Raw genomic sequence first — 15,124 nt, 5'->3', positions numbered from 1 at the left:
CCTGCTACAAAATTTGTAAATCAATTGGCAAACATGGTGCTCATGTTATCCTACTGAATTACATATGTAAGGACTACTAATGAGCTGCTTGCAAGCATACCTCACAAAAATGTTATTACTCTTTACTTTATCTAACCTAACTTTAACCTAAAAAAAATAATTTTTATATTTTAGTTACTTTTATAACAATAAACAAGAAATTAAGTACTTTTTGTTTTGTTTTGCTATTGACTATTGATAACATTTAACCCTTCTTACATTTTTACACTAATGGTACTTGTACACTAAGTAGTTATTTATTTATATACGTAAAAACGGCTCATTTGGGTTGACAAAATATTTTACGTAGAGGAGAGAACAATGTTTCGACCTTCTTCGATCATCGTCAGGTTCACAAAGAAAGAAAGAGGTAACTGACTGGAAGCTGACCACATGTTTGGAAGGAGTTGTGTAACTGAGTGTCAGAACGTAAAGGGAGTGCTTAGATGTTTGAATATATAATTTTATATTATTATTATTTATATTATTTTTTATATAGGTATAAAGGTGTTTGTTTGTATTGGTTTATTTTGGGCTTGTGTTGTATAAGTAAGGCTTCTTTAATTTTGTGTTTGTATATGTTTGTTTCTTTATTTAGTATTTGAGTGTTTTCTATGGTTATGTTGTGTTTATTTCACTTGCAGTGTTCGAAAACGTGTGAAGGTGACTTATGTTCTTTGAATCTGGTTTCCATTTTTCTACTTGTTTCTCCAATATGGAAGTCGTGGCAGTTATCACATTGTATTTTATAAATAATGTTGGTGTGGTGTTTGTCAGTGTAGTTTTTACATAGTATATACCTCAGTTTTGTGCCTGGTTTTTGGATAAATTTGGTATTAACTGTAATGTCATATTTTGTTACTAGTTTTTGCCAAATGTTGGTTATTTTCCTGCAGATGTCTGGAATATATGGTATGCTGCAGTATATGGTTTCATGAATTTTTGATTCGTGAGATATATTTACTTATGTTGGTTGATTCTGCTTTCTGTCTTGGTGTGTGTGTATAATGTTTTCTACAGTTTGTGGAGGAAACTTATTGATGATGAAGTATTGTTTTATTTTGTCTAATTCATTGTTAATTTTATCTGGTGAGCATAGTTTTATGTTTGTGTTTATTTGGTTTCTTAGTATGTTGAGTTTTTGTTTTGTTTCATGTGCTGAGTCCCAAGGAATGTATAGTCCAGTATGGGTGATTTTTCAGTGGATTTCTGTTTTAAATTGTGTATCGGTTCTTGTAATTTTGAGGTTAAGAAATGATATTTGATTGCTTTCTTCTTGTTAACATGTAAGTTGATGTTGGGATGAACAGTGTAAATGTGATTGAAAAAAATTAAGTGTGTGTTCTGTAGATGTGAATTTCACAATCATGTCATCTACATATCTGTACCAGAATAGTGGTGGATGTAATGCTGTGTTAATTGCTTGTGTTTCAACTTGTGTCATAAAAATATTGGCTAGAACTGGTGATACTGGGTTGCCCATGCTTAGGCCATTTGTTTTTATATAGTTGTGGTGTTGAACATGAAGTTTGTCTTTATTGTGGTGAATTCTATGAGGGTTGCTAATTGGTTGCTGGGAATGTCTATAGATGGGTTATGGTTTCGGATATAGAGTTCTAAGGCTATCTTGCAGGCTTCAGAGGTTGGAACTTCTGTAAAGAGGGATATTACATCTAAGGATGCCAGATAGTAACATGCAAAAAAGCAGACAAGGTCTTTTTACTGTCACAATTGTTAACTATGTGACAAAAGATGTTAAAAATTCAGCCAAGCTAGCTGATGTATTTTACAAAAGAAAACCTAGGAGGTGGAAAAACCAATTAAAATATCTTTCCTCAAGGTCAATTCAGACTCAGAAAGAGGGAAATACACAAAGAATGTAGTGACAGGGAGATTAAAGTATTAGAAAACCCATGACACACTGAACAACAGCAGTAATGTTCTCTGGAGCCAAACAGTCTCCAGTGTTCACATACAATTGAGGGGGAGGTATTATCAACCCTATTAGAACTTCAGGAGAAGGTTGTAGTCACTATCACTTGAGAATTCACTGTTATTAAAATAATTCTCATTGAAATATATTTTAGTTAGGAGATGGCTCAAGGCTAGTACATTTCCAAAATAGATGCAGAAGACACATGTAAGGAATAACTGATGTGCATAGAGGTAAGGATATTGTTTTATAAAATTCAACCTTCAAAGACACTTAACATTCTTATTAAAATAAAATTACATTCCAGTAATTTATTCACAGCTTAAACATTTCCACAACACAAATAGACGAAGTGTAAGACTGTACCATTTCCATTAAAAAATAGTATTATAACACCAGAGTTTAAAATTTAAGAACAAAGTAATATTTTAAAGATCACTTAAAAACAATATTCAAAATTTAAGTATTCAATAAATAATCCTGATCTATACAACTCATCAAATCACAAGTTTTGTTTTGAAAATGATTTATTTTCAAAATCAATTAGAATTGTATCTTTTGAAACATTCAGAATCATCTAAAAATACAGTAGAATCAAAAAATTGGGTACAAGTTTATTACTGGCTAGCAGGTCCTTAATATACAACCTTACATACACACAAGACAAAATACTGTGATATATAAAAACATTAACAAAGAATGAGGTGGAACTTGAAAGACCAACTAGTCCTCAACACAGTGAAATAAAAAACAATTTAACAAGAGATTAACTATTTCTCAACAGTATATGTTTATATCAATTAGTATGGCATAAAATTATTACTAATAATCCATACCTTAATAGTATACAAGTTTTAAGTTCTTGATTTTTTAAAGCAATACTTAAAAAAATCCAGAATCTTTCTTAGTGTGAGAAATATTTTTTTTTCTCTAGGCATCCCTTCTCTAATTTATTCATCACCCTGCTGATAATTACAAAATTTAACAATGTACTCACTATAATATCATTGTTCAGATGCATTATTTTCTTAATCTTCAATGTTTTTGGTTATAGAGCTAACAAACAGACAAACAGACTATAGAGTTTCCTTTATCTGCTTTTAGAATTTTTATGTTTTTGTCTTGTTTTCACTATAGTCATAACAAACACAAATGAATACATCCAAAAAATGAAGAACATCCTATCAGACACTAACAAATTTAAACCAATACACAAATTTAACAAAGACACACGAAATGCAACTAAACAAAATACTACTAAAATGAAAAAAGCCAACAGAATTTCACAAAACTTTATTTCTACCTATGCAAAACCGATTCACGCACACCACAAATATACGACATCCCCAAACCTCATAAACCAGATTGTCCATTACGACCAATAATGTCCACATATGAATCGTTTAAGAAAATCAGACTCTTCTTACCCTATCCATCTGATACATCCTCTTTTTTTACAGAATTCAAGTTTTACATTTAACACTATTATTTATAGCCAATAGAAAGTGAAGGTTTTCATCAATGAAATGGCATATTATATCATGCTGTTTTCTGTTCAGAATATTGCCAGTTTTTTTTTTTTTTTTTTAAATCAAGCTTTGTTCCCATGGAAACAAAGTTTAGATTAAGTTGTTGCACAGCTAGAAAGCCAGAAACAATGACAGTCATGGGACGCTATACACTTTTTCAAATTATTATTGTTGTTTAATGCACTATTACCATTAGTATAAAAACAATTAGTGTTAAATAATAGGCTATCAAATCAAGAGCAAAAGGTCTAGGTAATTTATTTCATGTTTTACACATGTACTTTTATTATTATACAAGCAACTAAAATACAGAAATAAGAATCTCTAAGTTAGTTAAGGTAACATTATGTAAAATAAGTAATAAGTTCTTATAAGGCACATATGTAAGTGGATCAGAGCAACTTGGGGTAATGTAGTTTGATAGTGTAATACAAATCCCCGTTTTCCAAATGATTTACAACTTATAATGAATAGTAGCTAGATACAGTTCAAATGGCAATAAAATAATAAAGTTTAAAGCTATTTATGACAAACAAATGTAATTTCATGTTACAATACAAAATCATTTTAGGAAGGGAAAAAAAAAGTACTTTAGATTTATTTTCACTTTTTTTTGGCAATTTAACCAACCTTGTATGGAGTTAGGGTAGTGGAAATAACAGATGAAGTGCTACTAAAAAAAACATATTTAGGAAGTTTTGATATGAAAAAAAGTATTTTCAATTTTTACACAAAAGCCACTTTGTATTTAGACAAGTCCAAAAAAAAATGAGAGACTAAATATATTCACAGACAAATATTTTTCTAGTTTATTAAAAATACTTCACTAAAAAAATCTTGATTTATTTGTTTGTAAAAGACTTCTAATGTTTATTGAAACTTTGCCAATTTTGTGAAGATGCACGCGCTATATCCATCACATGTAGTATCGAAACTGCAACAACTTCAAGTACAAAGTGTTCATGTGGTTAGTCAATTTAATCAGGTCTGCATAGAGTTAAACAATGTAGGAACATAAAGTTTGTTAAAACACAGCAAAATACAAGGAAGTGACTAGGTGAAATGTGTCTAATGATCAACAGTTTTAGTTTATGTAACATGCATTGAAGTTTTTGATAGTGAACATAATCTAGAATCAATCACTTATTCATAAAAAAATAAAGATTTAACAAGTTTGTGAAAACAAAGTTTATTGGTTAACGCTGATTGATTCATTACCAAGTTTGATGAGCTCTGATGGTGGTTCTCTGAAACAAAGTTCAACTGGTAAAGACTGAAGTCTCTCTTTTGTGTGTTTATCTTTTATTTCTCCAAGTACTTCAGGTAATGTGTACAGTTTTTCACCAAATTCCTGTGAAGAGATAAAGACAGCTAAAAATACTTTCAGATTTCTGTTGTATAAAAATGCACCTTAAATACACAGTGAAATATTGTTGGAAAGTTTCTCGTATATCTATCATGTACTTACACCTTTAATATACTTAAGACACTCACCACAGAGTAACACAAAACTTGCTCTATTTTACACCCACACACACACGAATCAACAGTAACAGCACTTTTGTTCATAAACCATCAATATATTTATGAAGTTGTTAGTTATATTTTGATCATATTTATTACTAGCTATTAAATTTCACTATGAACTAGTAGTGTTATGGTTGGCTGGCTGGTTTGCTGTTTTATGGTGCAAAGCAACTAGGCTCTCTGTGCCAAACACCCAGTTTTTTGATTGATTGATTGATTTAGTGTTTTATGGCACAAAGCAGCGAGGCTATCTGCACCAAACATCCGTTAAAAATGTAAAAATAAAGTAAATGTAGTAAAAGACATAAATGGAAATGAAGGTAAAACAAAAAAGTATAAAACCAATGTTGACACCTAGTCTACAATGTTAAGAGAGAAAGCGGAGTATAAGAAGTTGTAAAATATTTACTCTAGCAAAAAGGTAATGATCATAACCCGCCAGGAAGACTAACAGATAAGTTCAAGAACCACCGTCAGTCACCTGAAGTTGGCCTTTCCAGTCCTGGTTCCGGGTTATGTGTCATAGCAGCCATTATCAAAATGTAAAAAAATAAAAGTTTTAAAAGACATAACAAATTCGCAATAATGAATAGCCAAATGTCCAGTAAAAAGATAAAAGTCAAGTAAATGGAGTAAAATTTGTAAAAGTAAATGAAGGTAAAAACAAAACAGCAATTAAAACAGAAAATGGCATAAAAACCAATGGTGACATCTAGTCTACAAAGTTGTAAAGTATTTACTCTAGCAAAATGGTAATGATCATAACCCTCCAGGAAGACTAACAGGTAAGTTCAAGAACCACAGTCAATCATCTGAAGTTGGCCTTTCCAGTCCTGGTTCTGGGTTATGAGTCAATATGGCCAGTACTAAAAGGTATAGTAGTAAAAGTGTGAAATAATATGCAGCAAAAGTGTAATAACAACTCGCCAGGACGACTAACGAGTAGTTCAAACAGTAGCGTTAGTCACCTGAAGTTGGCCTTTCCATTCCTGGTGTCGAGTTATTTAATGTTATGGCCATTGTCCAATGTCAAATTGAATGTCCTCTCCTCCCCTTCACGCGTCACCACGCGCGGCAAACACGTGGGTGGATGTTTAGATGCCAGAGAAGGTAACCAGACAGAACAGAACCTTCCCTGGGAGGTCCCCTCAGCCAAACACCCAGTAAAAAAATAAATTATTAAAAGAAAACTGAGGTAAAACAAAACAAAGTTTAATTTTTGAATTAAAAAAAAGCATTAAATCCAATTTTTATATCAAGTCTACAGTGATAAGAGAAAAACTATAGTAATACAAGTTGTAAAGGACTTTCTGTAGCATAACTGTAATTACTAACTCACAAGGATGATTAATGGGTAAATTCAAAAATCAGTGTTAGTTAACTGAAATTGGCCTTCCCAGTCCTGGTTTCAAGTTATTTGATGTTATAACCATTTTCTAACTTCAAATGGAACTAGATGTACTTTGATTCTTAAATGGAAATCATGTTACAAGGTCTAATGTATAAATTAAACAACTTAAATAGCATTAAAAAGATTAATGGCCTTTAAAAAAACTAAACATTTCCAAGGTGGATAGTGTCACCATCACCAATAACACTGTCTAACATTATGGATAAACCTTGGGATAAAACAGGTTTAAAATGGTGCCATAGTTGAGAGTCATAACAATGACAAGACAGTAAAATGTGGCTTATTGTGACCTTAATGTTACACAGACAACACATTGGTGCATCAGTCCTAGATCAAAGAAAATTGAGTTAAAAAACTGTGACCAATGCATAGTATAGTTAAAACAACTTTTTTTCTGATCCTTATGGAAGCAAGACGGCCAAAATCCAATATAGGGTTTTATTTGGAAAAGCTTGTTTTCACATTACTCACTCCAAGTCGATTGCCAACTGGCATGGAGCAGAGCTTTGAATACAGGTCCATAGTCCATGTATGGAATAGGCACAGCAGTGATAGTGCCAGAGCAGATAGATCTAGCAGTACTTTTTAGCTTCTATGTAATCCAGGACAAGAGAAATGGCATACAGTTCAGCAGTGAACACAGAAGCTGCAGAGGGGATTCTGCACGCAACCACCGAACCACAACAAACCATGGCAGAGCTCACACAGTCACCTGAGTTTAAGTCATCTGTATAAATAGAAATGGAAGAATGGTTCAAACGATGTTCAGCATATAGCAGACAGTATTTCCAATTGGGAGTGTCTGCTTTTCTCAAATGACTTAAAGATAGGTTACATTTGGGGACTGTAAGAAGCCATGGTGGGTTGGGCTGACCAGTGGATACAGTAATGTTATTCAAGGACAGACCCAATTCATCCAATTGCAACTGGATACGAAGGCCAAAAGGAGCAATGACAGATCATCTGTTCTTAAAAAGTATGGCTTACTGATGAATGAGAGGAGGTTGTTTGATTTGAGGAACCAAACAAGATGAGCATTAACCATTCTCTCTGAGGTCTTACAGAGACAGCTTGTCAAAGCAAGTGGATGGTAGTTTGAAGGAATCTTGGGATCCTTCCCAAGTTCAGAGAAAGGTAGGTCAATAGCCTGGTGGCCAGCATCAGGAAAATCATTCTCCTGCCATGTCCAGTTAAAAACAATCAGAAGAATAGCAAGAGAAGCAGGAGACAGATGGCACAGCATTTCATAGTGTATATCATCAGGTCCAACTGATGTACTGCCAGACCAACAAAGGGCCAGTCTGAGTTCCACCAGTGTAAAGGGACGATTATAGTCACAGAGACAATCAACTCAAAGGAAAGAGGTGATTGCTCTGCCAGAGTCTTGATGACTAAGAAGGTATTGGAAGAAGCAGAAGTGCTAAATATCCAGCAAAAGCTTTCACCTAGAGAACTGGCAATGCTCCAGGTATCAGCTACTTCCTGGCCATCAGAGAGCAAGATCCATGGGGGAACAGAATTATACTGCCCACTGACCTTTCAAATCTTGTTCCATATGACTCTGAAACTGATGGTAAAAGATATACTGGTTGTGAACTTAATCCAAGATTCCTTCTGGCTTTGATGTCTTACTCACCAAGCATGTGCATGAGCCTGCTAGAAAGCGATGCAGTTCAAGAGTGTGGGATATCTGTGGAAAGTATTCCATGCCCATTTTTGAGCCTTCCATGCTATGTGGCAGGCAGGATTCTACCACGGACGAGGATATCATAGAAAACATGTCAAGGTTTGAGAAATACATTGAACAGCTGCTTGTATAATACAGTCAGTTACTGCTGCCACACAGTCATCTACTGATGGCTTACAGATAATGGCAAGACCAAGTTCTGTGAGAGCAGTGATAAGCAGACAGTTTGCATGATCCAGCTTCCATCGGAACATGCAAGTCAGGTGGCACTGACCACGATCAGTCTCTCTTAAAATTATAGGAAAATTATCACTTCATCATGGATTATTCTCAACCCCTCCTATCAGTATCAGCACTTCCCCAGAGGGAAAGATGTCCATTAAAGTTCCCCAGCATTAAAAAGGGAGATGGCAACTGTTCAATGAGAGCATCAAGGTCTGATTGATAATGGATTTATCCAGGTGACAGATAGAGAAAACAGTGATAGTACGACCTAAGGAAACACAGATGCCTACAGTTTCCAAGGGTGTGTTGAGTAGCAAAGACAGGATGGGCACATGCTGATCAACCAACAGTGTCACCCCTCCATGCACTCATCCATCACACAGCATGTCATTTCTGTACAAAGAAAACTGCTGAAAGGTGACTGTATTGGCAGATTTCAGAAATGTTTCCTGTTAGGAAAGACATACAGGATTGTAGGAAGCAAGCAGTGTTTTGATGTCATCTAGATTACAATGTAAACCATGACAGTTCCATTACATCAAGGTGGCCATTTTTATTTACATGTAGGTGAATTGGGTGGAGAACCCTTCTGTTTATGGCCACATCTTTTTTTCCTTACTGTCCTTATTTGAAGGAGGTCTATTGACCTCCACGGATCCTGCCCTGGGTCGATTTGGCAGTTGTCTGCTGTTGGAAGGGAATTCAGTGACTGAGAACAGGAACAAATGATCATTTTGCATCTTGGGGTGGAAGAGGAAAATGTATCCGAGAAATTACCTGTACCTGGAACCAAAGGAAGTGGATTTTGGGATTTGTTGGAATGTATATAAGGAATAGAGATGGGTGTTGAAGTTGATTCATCAACCTTTTTAACCATGGAGGTCAAAAGAATTTTCATTTGTTTTGAGGATGATTCTTTAGGAGTTCCAGAGAAACCTGTTTGTACTCCCAGTGTAGTTGTGGAATGAAATGCAGCAGCATATGTCCGAGATGAAGTGGTGGACAGCAACTTTCATGCCTCAGGATAAGTAATGTTATGAATCATTTTCAAACGTTCCACCTCTTTTTCTTCCAACCATTTAGGGCAAGAACAAAAGGAGGATGGGTAAGAGCCATTGCAATTGATGCAACGAGGGTCCGTTTCACACTCATAGGCATCATAGTCCTTGCCACCACAACGAGCACATGTCAGGGAACCAAGACATGACATCTTCGAGTGACCGAACCACTGACACTGGAAACTTCGGAGAGGGTTTGGAATGTATGATTGTACCTTGTTATTAAGATAACTTGCCTTGAGGGTGGCAGGTGGATGTGGTAATGGTAAATGTTAGAATGAGGATATTGATCAGCATCGTAATTCCATCTTTGCGAGTGGAGATACGCCCCACTGCAGAAACCAGCCAGAACCTCTGACTCGGGGATGTTCATCAAATCCCTCTCAACAATAACTCGTCGTGATTAATTCAAAGTTGCATGAGGTGTAACCTCAATAGGTATATCCCCAATTACCTTTGAAGACAAGAGATGTGGATATTCTTCCAATATGTCACCAGGTTGAAGCTTCTTTACTGACTTTGGAGAGCCAGCAAGCCCCTCTAGTCCCTTCTGAATGAAAAAGGGAGACACATGCCCTAAAGATTTGAAAGAGAATGTAGGATAAGAAAATGAGGTACAACAGATGTTGAAGATTGCTGCTCAGAATCTTCTAGACATAGATGTTTACCCATAGACTGTTGTTTCACTATTTTAAGTTTTTATCTGGAGGATCCATTATAAGAAAAAAGGAATATTTCAGTGCCCACTGACCCCACCCACCATGAAGCCCAATCAGGGGAAGCACTACAATGTCAAACAAGGACACTACAGCAATGCCAGTGTTTCGTGAGCACAAAACCCAAACACCAGCATCAGATACAATGTCTACAAAACATGTTGAGAACATTCAAAGGGAACTTCAAGAGCAAGAAATAAAATATTACTCTTAATTTTATTTTATTTATTCTTAAGAGCATTTTCAGGGATTCTGCAGAGAAGTACATCTGTAATATATACGTAATATATCAAGTGATATTCATAATTTCTATACAGTTCAATTTTTTTCATGTGCTTCAAAATTACTGTTTACCTACTTATTGCTACCTATTACTTTGTTCAATTCTAACATTACTGATATCACTAAGTAAAACACTAAATGTACACAGTTTTAAAAATCATTTGAAATTCAATGCTTGTAAATTCTGTTGTCTTGTTCATTCAATACTGTATGATATGACATGAATAACTTAGAGTGCCTATTATTATTTGTTTACACAACAGTTTCAAGAACTTTATTTGGTTCTTGCTGCAACAAGTACTGCAGTGCTAATAAGTAAACATGAACCACAGAAATGGTTCATAATAGGGTCTGCAAAATATTTCACAAAACTCTTAAGAAATTTTATGCAAAAAGCATCTTTAACAGCAGAGTCAGTTCAAACATTTTAAAAACCTCTACTTCTGAGTGCTAAGGTTATATACAAAAATACACAAAATATGCTTGCCTGTTAGACTTACAAAGAGTATGTGCTCAAAACAGCAAATTTGTAATTACTATTATTTATACTTTTCCCACTACATAACAAACTTTTTTATATCACATCCAAACCTTTTGTAGATTATTAACCCTTTCACAATGGATCATGTGTCAAAGGATGTCATCACATTTGTTGACTTGCATTCAAAATTTTATTGAACTACTTTTTTATGAAATTATGTCAATAAGTTTGGAATGAAACTGTAGATTGTAACACAATCTTTAATATTATGAGTTAATTTCTTAATTTAAAAGTATATGTTAAAAGAACATCTAAATACAGATTTTAGTGTCATGTGGTATGTTGAATACAGCACTTCTTAAAATTAAATGTTTGTGATGCCAAAATACTAAATTTATAGTTTTGTACAAATTATAAAGCCAAATTACTAATTTTATCAAGCTAGAGTATAAAATAAGAATCTCATATTTTGTTCACATGTGGTTTATGTACTGAATCAAAGTTCACCTTCCATTTTCAAAAATGGTCTCTTATATACATTTACTTCAATATATGACACAAATAACTAATCAACAGCTCAGAATGTCCAAAGAGTGGTTTTTCTCGGACACTTTAATCTGTGAAAAAGCTACCATGTTCTTTTGATCTAAGATTTCAAGGAGGTAGGTCGTATCTTTAGTCTGCTTAAAGTTTCATATTTTGTAAAATCTTAATATATCTTAGTTACTAAGCTTAATAGATTATAGTGGAATTCTATGATATCACTATAGTTATAAATATATGATTTTTTAGTTATTCAACTGTATGTATAAAGCCTACAAAAAATTTTGTTTGATATCCTCCACATGCAAAATTTTAAAAGGCTTAGCAATCTACATACAGAAGCAACGGAGTACAAAGGCTGCAGTGAGAAGAGAATTGTTTGCTTTAATTCTTGATTTATTGTTCTATATTTCAAGAAAAATAAGTTTAATAATTTATTTCTAAATATTAATAATCTATATATAATATATAATAACTGTAATTTGACTATATATTACATAATATTATTCCACTAAAACAGTGAAGACAGGTTAGACTAATGGTCAGTTTTATATTACTGGATAGGTGACGTGAGTACATGCACACAGTGTTATTTCAAGTTACGTCATGTTAGGTAAACATGTCTGAAAGGTCAATATAAAAAGAAATATATATGTTCATATATAGTATCATGAGACATAAGATATTTAGACTAAACATTTGTATTTTTGTGTTGTAATATGTAGTCTCATTCCAGTATGAAAAAACAATTTCCTATTTCCTTTATGATGTTGAAAGGTTGGTCAAGTGACAGACCCCCATAAAATATAAAAAATAAGAATCTATAAAGCTTTATTGAAAATGAACATTTGAAATGTATTCAGGAAGTTTTAGAAGTTATCCAAATAATTTGATATTTTTGGGATGAACAGGTTTTAAACCATAACATAAAATTACTTTGCAATTGGACAAGTAGTGAATCAGATTCAATATTTTCAAACAGATCCTCAGTAAAAATATTTCATTAAAAATTCCAATTTTTTGTTACCTTTACTAAAACTCTACCAAATTTTGTGAAAATACATATGCAGTATCAAAAGTACAAATGTGCAGACGAACTTGTGTATGTTATACTGGGCCCGTAGTAAAGGGTTAAATAAGATGTTACCAAGATTGTAGGAGTACTGAAAAGTTTAATTGTTTCTTCTTTATTTCATGTAAACTAAAACATCATAATTATACTATAAATGATAATATTATAACTCCTTGAAGTTATCTTTCTTACAAATATTTGGTGTTCCTTTAAAAAGCTTAAATATAAATTACCAGCCACTAACAGGTGGCATTTATTGACTAACATATTACTACTCATTACTTTATATACTATACAATGTGTCTTTAGGAAGCCAGTCCTTACATTATATGAAATTTAAAAAAATCAAAACACAACATTAAATTTTATTATGCATGTTCACAGAATTATTACTTTAAAAACATGAAGGTTTATTTAAGAGACATTTTAAACATGTTTTATTTGAAAAGACTGCTTTTATCTAGTAAAATATTATCCACATTTGTGGGAAGTGTCTCTTAGTTTAGGCATATATTTACCCATTATTTTGCATTATACAAAGAGTTTTTGGTTGCACAGATGACATAAATGGCCATTATATTCTCAAACAAATCTTCGTAACAATATACAGCTGAAGCTTAACGTATTCCATTTGGAACTAATGTTATCAAATAGTCAATAGCTACAGTAAATCATCATGAACTAAGCTTATTAATATAAATTGGCTTTTGAAACTATTAAGATAGAAAATTTTAATTCACAGTAACATTACTGACATCAAGAACAGAAATTTTAAAATAAAGGCTGGGAAATATCAGTCCTAACTACTTTGCAATAATAGTTGCATGCATATCAAAAGAAAATCAGTGCTTTGGAGATGTAGTAATACACCATTGCACAAACATTCCTTTCATAATAAAATGGCCTACATTTATTATAGCTGCACAGTATCAATTAGTACACGCATCTATAACCATAGTGTACACAACACACACACACACTGCTACATGTTCAAACTGTGATGAATTGGTTAACTATTTTAAATTCTTTTTATGTTCACTTTTGTGATTATATATTATAGTTTTTGTCACTCTGGCTGTTAAAGATGTGAAACAAAAAAGATCCTCTTTTTTTTTTCAGGTACTTTACATTAGTTTTAAAATTACCAAAAAAAAAGGCTGTCCCAATGCATACCTGTTGATATTATTTGCTGCTAGTATCAATTTTCTCATCATTACTGATATTGTCCATTTTGTGACAAATCTTTTGAACTACTGATGTCAGTGTCACCAGCTTTTCTGTAGCAGAGACTGTCACCAATGGATTGAAAGAGAAGGTTAGTGAATTTTAGAGCCCTTTTCTGTCAGCAACAATGGCAATTGCCTTATGAATAATATCATTATAATGTATAAAGTTGGCTACCATATTATAGGATCATCTGCTCAGATGTATATCAAAAAAAGCTGACAAGTAAAAAATGGATTTAAAAACCCTGTCAATAGAAAAGTATGTAAGTTCGTAAACAAGGCTGGAGATACTATATACAATATTTAATCAAACTACGAATCCTTACTTGTAAGTAATATTACTATATTATTAGTATTTTGACTCCAAAAAAATGTAATTCTAGACAACAGCATGGAGCCTAAATATAGGCCTGTAACTTGATTAAATAACGTTTACATTACCTCCATCCCTTTGACCTTACTTTTTACCACCCATATTTTCAGATTTTTAAATTTCCAATTTTTCATGCATCTTGTAGCATACTACTGCAATGTTCCACTGCAAGGCCTACATCACCACCACGTTACTTACGATCGTTACATTTATCTCTATAGCATACGTAATATAAATTTACAAAAACTAAAAATAATCTTCATACTTTTCTCTCAGTTAAACTTACATGCAAAGAAGCATTCTTAATAAAAGGACCGGAATCAACAACTAAATGAGGTACTTTTTTCCTAATTTCCATAATCTTTCTTTAGATGCAAGTCCGATGTTCGTCGAAACTAATTCTCACTTTACGAATTCAGATTTGCAATGCACCCTTACGGCAAGTTAGTGGAAATATTAACGTTAATTACACTTTTATTTAAGATTTAAGTTATTCCAATGTTAAAAAGCGTTATTTAGACAATTACAATAGGTAAAATGTTTAAGTCAGTACTACGCATTTGAAAAATATTTTACTTTTTTTTTTGTAAGAAATAATTTAGGAGAGCTTAAGTGAAGGCTTGCTAAATATTTAGACAATAAAGGACAGCTTTCAGTGTTCGATTAAAAAAACAGAAGTTTAGTTTCTTTGATAGATTGTTTAGGCAAAGTATTCATGATGAAACTTTGTAGAATGGATGATAACTGCCTGTTGTGGAGACACAGGTGTAGAGGACGACGTTTCAAAAGGCGGTAGAGGACGGCCTTTTGATAAGCGGAAGATTTTCGACACGTTGTCCTCTGTAATTGTGTCTCCACAACAGGCAGTTGCCGCCGTCTATTCTACAGTTTCATCAAAAATTTAGTTTATTGAACAAAACAGTCTTGTTGGACTAACATGCTTCTATTTAATACTATTTACGTCACCTAGGACAATGCAACTAGTGATCTAAGAACAAGTTATTACAAATATTTTTTAGTCA

General features: G+C 33.2%; 1 protein-coding gene across 2 annotated transcripts in view; it reads right to left on the bottom strand.

Moving 5' to 3' along the window:
• LOC143247184 (RNA-binding protein NOB1-like) overlaps positions 1–14,539 on the bottom strand; it is a 43,904-nt gene extending 29,365 nt beyond the window's left edge. For both annotated transcript variants that reach the window (XM_076494831.1, XM_076494832.1), the window contains exons 1-2: positions 14,389–14,539; positions 4,720–4,852 (exon numbers count right to left, since the gene is read on the bottom strand). In XM_076494831.1, the coding sequence (XP_076350946.1) occupies positions 4,720–4,852; positions 14,389–14,460 (205 nt within the window). In that variant the 5' untranslated portion in view covers positions 14,461–14,539. The remainder of the gene's footprint in view (positions 1–4,719; positions 4,853–14,388) is intronic.
• Between the last annotated feature and the right edge of the window lie 585 nt (positions 14,540–15,124).

Source organism: Tachypleus tridentatus, chromosome 3, assembly GCF_004210375.1.
Source record: "Tachypleus tridentatus isolate NWPU-2018 chromosome 3, ASM421037v1, whole genome shotgun sequence".
Lineage (NCBI taxonomy): Eukaryota > Metazoa > Arthropoda > Merostomata > Xiphosura > Limulidae > Tachypleus > Tachypleus tridentatus.
The sequence above is the reverse complement of the archived record's forward strand: the minus strand, read 5'-3'. Positions and strand labels throughout refer to the sequence as shown.